General features: G+C 34.5%; 1 protein-coding gene across 2 annotated transcripts; it reads left to right on the forward strand.

Moving 5' to 3' along the window:
- The first annotated feature begins 3665 nt into the window (after positions 1-3665).
- Positions 3666-7010, forward strand: LOC146136751 (UPF0462 protein C4orf33 homolog). 2 transcript variants are annotated; one of them, XM_083395740.1, is made up of 5 exons: positions 3666-3742; positions 4000-4189; positions 5256-5316; positions 5880-6128; positions 6473-7010. In XM_083395740.1, exons 2-5 carry the CDS (start codon positions 4012-4014, stop codon positions 6564-6566), a joined length of 582 nt encoding a protein of 193 aa, XP_083251866.1. In that variant the 5' UTR covers positions 3666-3742; positions 4000-4011; the 3' UTR covers positions 6567-7010. The 2 variants fall into 2 exon arrangements, with proteins under 2 accessions (XP_083251866.1, XP_083251865.1); XM_083395739.1 differs by lacking the exon at positions 3666-3742 and having other exon boundaries at positions 3876-4189.
- Positions 7011-7031: the final 21 nt, after the last annotated feature.

Raw genomic sequence — 7031 nt, forward strand, 5'->3', positions numbered from 1 at the left:
AATTGTTGTTGTCTGGCTACATCTGATCTTGTCCATGATTAATATATATTCGCTGCGGTTGTTTCATAGTTTAGATTCCGGTTATGTAAGAGGAAAAATATAAAGAAATTCACAGGCAGAACAAGATTGTATTAATAAAAGTCAAAGAAAAAGGGAAAATTTTATAAGAGGAGTGAGTGAGGGAGAAAAAAAGAAAGAGAGAGAGAGAGAACAAGAGAGAAAGTGAGAGTGGAAAGAAAAACTAAGAGAGTGAGAAATAGAGGGAGAGAGCGCGCGCGCGCGCGCGAGAGAGAGAGAGAGAGAGACAGAGAAAAGAGATATAAAAACATCTAAATCTCTTTTTTGTAACATTTTAACTTTAACTTCCATCTTTACGTATATAATTTGCTCTTGGCTGAACGAATTTCTAACAGCTTATTATAGCTTTGCTGTTTAACATGCCTGGACTGCGTGTACCAAATGGCTATGTTAGAAACGCTGTCACAATGACATATTACGGGAAACAGCTTCACTGTATAATCTAACATCTTTCTATACTGGGCTTGAATGACAAAACCTTTTTTTTTTAGTTAGACACCGTCTCCTACTATTTGTAAGCAAAAAGTTATGCTTTTCGGTACCTATGTAACATGTTAATATTTCAAAAGATGCCTGTGATTTTTACGCTCTGTTCGTTATTAAAGCTTGTTCAATATTAAATTTCATTATTAAAGTTGAAATTAAATTTTGAACTTTTTCATTCCTCAATCACAGAATTTCCATATTAATAAATATATTATTTTTCAACTTTATACCATTATTGGTATCTGTAGTGGTATAAATAATTTTAATAATAGACTTTAGCCGGCGCGGACCAAAAAAATTTGTTTAAAAGGGGTGCATGACAAATGTTTTCTTTTTTTTAAGAAGACAAAGCCACGTCATAATGTGACGTCACATAATTACAAATAAACGTTTCGTTGTGTAGACTCGCGCTAATAAAATTGCCAAAGTTTCATTTTTTGAGTGTGCGATAAGACGCTCGACGCCTCATCATTTTATCAAAATGGGGTAAGGCAGTGGCCAGCAAACTTTTTTTGTCGCTGCCCAAAGTACTCTTTACAGGGCTTTTCGGGATATTTGATTTTATAGTGAAATATTTCACGGCGCCTTGATCTCCAAAACAGTGCCATGCCATAATGTAAAAAATAATATAAAAAAAGATTATACGCGCAAAGCGCGAAAATTTTTGCGTTTGCGTGCATTTAAAGTTGGCAAAAAATATAGTTTGACTGGCTCTCAGGCCACATTTGGCACGTGGGCCTTTCCAATCTGAGCCAATTTAAAAATTACATGCCACACCAATTTTAAAATAAAGTGCAATGAATGTACGGCTAACACGCAGCCCACAACTACATGATAACACAAAGCTATTCAAAAGTTACTTGGGGCCCACTAGAAATGACTCTGCGGCCCACAGTTTGTCGACCACTGGGGTAAGGCATACTAAAATGATAACATATGTTGATAGGCTTCGTTTAGATTTGAGGGTGAGCACGTGGTGAAAATATAGAAAACCCTGTAGATTAATTTAAATAAAATGTTTAAGGCTAGTGTTATTGTCTAACAGTTTTAACACCCATATTCGCCATAAAACTGCTAAACGGCATAAATAAAAACTGCGGGTAATTACGGCGATTCTGACCTTGACATATTAACTTTATTTCTATAGAACACCATTTTTTGCAAATTGATAAATCCTGGTGCCCCAAAGATTCTGACTTTTCCAAAATAACAGCACTTTGCGTTCGCTGTTAAAGCAATAAACACCCTACTGACAATTTGAAAGCTAAAGTGCAGGCGACAGACCTTGAACTAAATTATTAATGCTGTTTGGAATACTGCTAATGGAAAAAAGTCTAGACTTACATTGATGTACAGACTTACATTGATTTACATTGGGCGAACATTCATGTTTTACTGTTGCGATGTGTTTCGAAATCAATCGATACAAAGATTTATCCTACAGCCGATTGTATTAAAAATGTTTAACACTAGAATTACCGGTGCGGTAATTTTGACCGTTTTTGGTTTTCAATCGTTTATACCTTCGCTTATGTATCTTTAACTCTTATAATATTGAGACTTATTGACTTTTCTCAAGTCTAGGTCACATTTTAGCATATAAATCTTTAGTTAAATAGAATACCCCCAGTATGACGTAGGAAGCGATTTACCTCAAATTGCTGCCAACGGTCATTTTGACCGTAAGGCCAATTCTAATTCCTCCGCGATTAAATACGCCTTAAACGACAGCCTTTCGTTGTGCTATTGTTTTTTAAAAAAATAGTAAACAATTGCTGTAGTAGCTGGTAACAATTCTAGTTCATATTTTGAGTTAACAATTCATCAAAATTCGATGGTTGACGGAAGCAGAAATTCGGCGAATTTAATTGCGAAGGAAATAGAATTTGCTTTACAGTCAAATGACCGTTGGCGGTAATTTAAGGTAAATTGCTTCCTACGTCATAGCCTACTGTGGTTATTCTGTTCTACTGAAGTAAAGATTTATATGCTAAAATCTGACCTAGGTTTGAAAAAAGTCAATAAGTTTCAATATTCTAAAACAGTTACCTAAGCAAAGATATTATAAACGATTAAAAATCGAAAACGGTCAAAATGACCGTAGCCTACTACCGGTAGTTCTAATGTTTAACTGAGAACACCAAGTTTCAAGGGGTAATTTAAACATCAATTAATTAATGGACTTAAAAGTTGTATTAGCTGGAGTACATACATTTGGTTGATTTTAATCCTAAAGTATTGTTCATTGATTTCTTAAGTCTTCTATGTTTTAGAACAACATTAGGTACCCCAATGTCTTATTTTGAAGGTGGTGCCTCTTAGTTTATATCGTTAAAATTTGAACTTGTTGGCTCAACAGTTAAGGGTTAATATCGCTGAATATTAATATTCATATTTTTGAATATTAATTTTTTTTTAATATTTTTTGCTAAAAGTGTGATTGCTGGAAAGATGTAACCAATACAAGGACTGTGTAAAAACTCACCCCATCCGTCAGAAATCAGTGCAGTTCTAAGCAAAAAGGTCTACGACAATCAGTGCATTCAAAGGATCAAAAAGTCCGACTTTTAGACTTTGAGGTCTTGGACAATGCACTAATTTGCATTAAGAAATATGCATAAGAAGATTAAGTTTAACAATACTTGACCCAACCAAACCCAAACGCTAACCAGCGCCCTAACCCAAATAATGTGCGATAATTTAATAATTATAACGCTTCAGGCCCCAATACCTCAATTTGTGACGTAATAATCTTAAATACAATGGACGAGAAACTATCTTATGCCCATCCGAGTATGGGCTTTTTTCCCAAGCATTTAAAGAATTATTAAAATAACGCACATTATTTGGGTTAGGATTCGGGTTAGCGTTAGGGTTTAGGTGGGTCAAGTGTTATTAATCCTATCTCATACTTTTTGTTATCTTTTCTGAACTTTTAATGAATATTTTCAATTTATCTACGCCGGGAGTTTACCTAAAGGTCCAAATCAGTGCATTGCCAGGACCTCAAGGTCTAAAGTCTAGACTTTTCTGCCATTGGATGCCCTGATTGTCGTAGACCTTTTTGCTTAGAAATGCACTGATTTCTAACGGATCGGGTGAAAAACTTCAACTCTGTATCGTCACAACTTTCGAAGATATTGCCCAAAACCTATTCCAGCGCGCCAACTTCGCGCAGGTATACCTCAGTCATGATTTTATTTTGAAGAGCAGACTAAGTATATGTTCACCCTATTCAAGTCACTTTTGGCACGCTTAAATTTTAACACCGAATATGACTGAATAATAATATTAGTTCTGGGGTTATTACACGATGAAATTTTGAGCTGCGTTCTTCCCGTTTGGTCAATTCGCGAGTATGTTTGGAGACCACACTTGCGATCAGCTGTTTCTCACTTTTGTTTTTATTTACGTTTCCACGTGTTTCTAAAAAAGTTTTGAAGCGAAATGGAAGTTGAAATTGCCACATTGTGGAATGGAGACCCTATAACCCACGATCCCGTCAGATTTAAGTTGGAGGAATGCGATTGTGGCGTCCAACTAACCATAAACGCACCGTTTTTCGACGACCCAAAGCCTTCTGGAGAACCTGGAAAATCGTTTTGGTTGTTGTGGGAATATGAAGGTATGATTTTGCAGAGAAAAAAAAGTGGCATTTTTGTCGGGGGGTTTATATTGCTAACATTGTTTGGGTGGTTCGATATCATTATATTTATTCTCCTAGTTTGCAATTCCATTTTGACGACCTGTTTCATGAAAACTGTAACCTACCTGAAAAAACGTGGTGGGATTCCAGACAAAAGCCTATTTTTCTACCAGAACTAAGGATATTAATATTTCCTTTTTTTGGTACCTTTTTTAACTCGTTTTAAAGTTATACCAGTCATGTTTGTATTTTAAAACTCTAATGAACCATTCCCTCCTGTTTATACACTCTCACTCAACACCTCAAAACATGATTGCACACCTGCACATCTAAAAACACCGGAGATCTTGGCATGAAGTGCCATGAAATGCAGACTGGCTTGTGGGCCGGTCTGTATTCTGTGGAAGGTGTACACCCATTTTTTAAAGCTATTTGAGTACACCTTAATTCCAGAGAAAGTTTGAGTTGTGCCAGATTTTTAAACTTCAACTGTGCATAAAACCTTGAATGCACACCTCAACATTTGACGCTGCACACCCGAGATCTTATAGCAAAGTGCAAAAAGCGCCCCCACAAAGACAAATTGGACACCAAAATACATACATGACATCAACTTTCATCAAAGCAAACATTTTATTGCCACTGACATGTTGAGGCCTCATGCCAAAAAATACATAAAAATATTATTCTGTTAAAAATATAAGCAAGAAAATGCTAAAAGGAAGTCAATTGGGCTGCTTTTATTTCCCCCAGAAGACCATTCATGTTTATAGAGAAAAGTTGAAAAATTAAAAGCGGTCATATGATAGCCCCCTACACTTTGACATAAAAAAATGAGAAAAAAACAACAACATGTAAATAGAAGGTTTTTAATTTGGCCATCTCTGAAAAACAAATAAGTTAAACCTTTTTTCATTTTGCTCAAATCCTATATTAAGCTCACAGTTAATGCCTATTCATACTGTGAAATATATATTTCTGTCAAATTTTGAGAAATGATTGTTTTATATCTGTTTTTAAACTTTAAACATCATTATATTTACAGTGGTTGAAATATTCTTCCTCAACTCTTCTACTGGTGAATATCTGGAAGTAGAATACTGTCCGTAAGTTTTAATTCTTACTTTACTTGAATTAAACAACTAGAGTAGTTAACTAAATTAAAACTATGCTATGTTTTATTATAGTTTAGCAAACCTAAAATATAATCATTGAGCTAATGCAAACCAAACTCTTATTTACGTTAGAGTAGACAGTTTATACTTGCTCAATGCACAGACACAATATTTTTAATATTTTTAAATATTCAGGATGTTTTTGTTAATTAAAATTGTTTCTACAACAAAAATCTTGGCAGCCATGCTTTAAACCCATGTTTCCCAACCTTTTTTCATGGTGACCCAATTCTCATTCCTGTTTATTTTTTGTAAGCAAGCAAAACATAAGACAAACACTTCATTGTATTCAAGTTCAATTAATATGCACCATGTCTTTTGTTGATTCCGCTAGTTTCTCAAATTTTGGAAAAATCTTGCTCAAGACCATTCCCAATAAATCTAACCTTGTGGGAACTTCTGCAGGCGGCGACATAATTTTGTAACCCAGGGGTTAAAAACACTGCTTTAAACCTTAACAACATATCTAAGCTTAACATTTATTTTCTTGACAGTCACGGCCAGCACATCGGTTTACTGTTTAAAAAGTGGAGAGACTTTTGGAAAAAAAACCTGGAGTTGGAATTCACCTCGGTTATAAATCGTGATGATAAAACTTGGAGCGGCTCCGCACTGATACCTTGGGATTACCTTCCAGTCGGAGTTGATAAATACAACTGTTACTCAATGCACGGCGAAGAAAAATCAAGACAATTTCAATCATTGTTTCCGGCACCGAAAGACAAACATTCAGAACCAGACTTGTACGTAGTTGTTTTGTACATAAAAAAATTAAATGTATAGCACTTAATTGGACAAAATATACATTTAAAGCTATAAAAATTTTCACATCCTTTAGTTTTTTTTAGGTATTTTTTTGGTTTTTATCCAAATGCATAACATATTTTTGTTATGTGGCATCTGCAACACAACTTAAGACATATTGTACAATCAATTCTGATCAAATCCATTAAAATATAGTGGATTTTGAATCATGTGTAAGTTTAGAACAACATAATTAAAATGTAGGCAAAGTTTCCCACTAGTGATGAAAGGGGTTTTAAAAATTTTTTTATTATATTTATCCAAATTTTCCTAATCTTTTTAGTCATCGTTTGGAATACTTTGGAGACATTGACATGAAGAAAACTTTTCCAAATGGATTCTGGTCAAAAGATTCTTCATCAATTTGGAGTTCTTAATGAGTCCTATTGCAACATTGCTCTGTTCATCTCTATCGATTTGGGCCATCAAACAAGTTTTGAATCAAATCATCGGTAAGCTGCACAATTGTTTTTCCCACATTGTGTTGTGTACCACTATTCTATCTTTTCACTTTCTGATCGATTTGGTGCTGAAATTACTCTTTGATTGGTGGTAAATTTTAGTTATTTAATCTTTTTACTTGAATGGCAAAGTTTTAAAACCCTTCCAAAATCTGGGAGTCTGCCTTATTCACTGTGGATAAATCTTCCATTGCTTTCAATGCAGTGATTCAATAAAATAGTTTAACTTTTAGGGAGTTATCTATAGAGTGCAATTCTTGTGTGTGCTTTGTTTTTGATTTTCACATATGTTGTATGCTGTTTTCTCTTAAGCAATCTTGTTCAATCTACAGAAACCTCAGTTTCATCTGTCCATTTAGTTTAGAAAACTCTGTTAAACTT

This window comes from Ascidiella aspersa, chromosome 8 (genome assembly GCF_963924565.1).
Source record: "Ascidiella aspersa chromosome 8, kaAscAspe10.2, whole genome shotgun sequence".
Classification (NCBI taxonomy): domain Eukaryota; kingdom Metazoa; phylum Chordata; class Ascidiacea; order Phlebobranchia; family Ascidiidae; genus Ascidiella; species Ascidiella aspersa.

Coding starts and splice junctions, on each gene's coding strand:
- LOC146136751 (XM_083395740.1), top strand. CDS start 4,012: ATGGAAGTTGAAATTGCCACATTGTGGAATGGAGACCCTATAACCCAC. Junction 5,317..5,879: donor CTGGAAGTAGAATACTGTCC/GTAAGTTTTAAT, acceptor TTTTCTTGACAG/TCACGGCCAGCACATCGGTT. Junction 6,129..6,472: donor AAACATTCAGAACCAGACTT/GTACGTAGTTGT, acceptor TAATCTTTTTAG/TCATCGTTTGGAATACTTTG.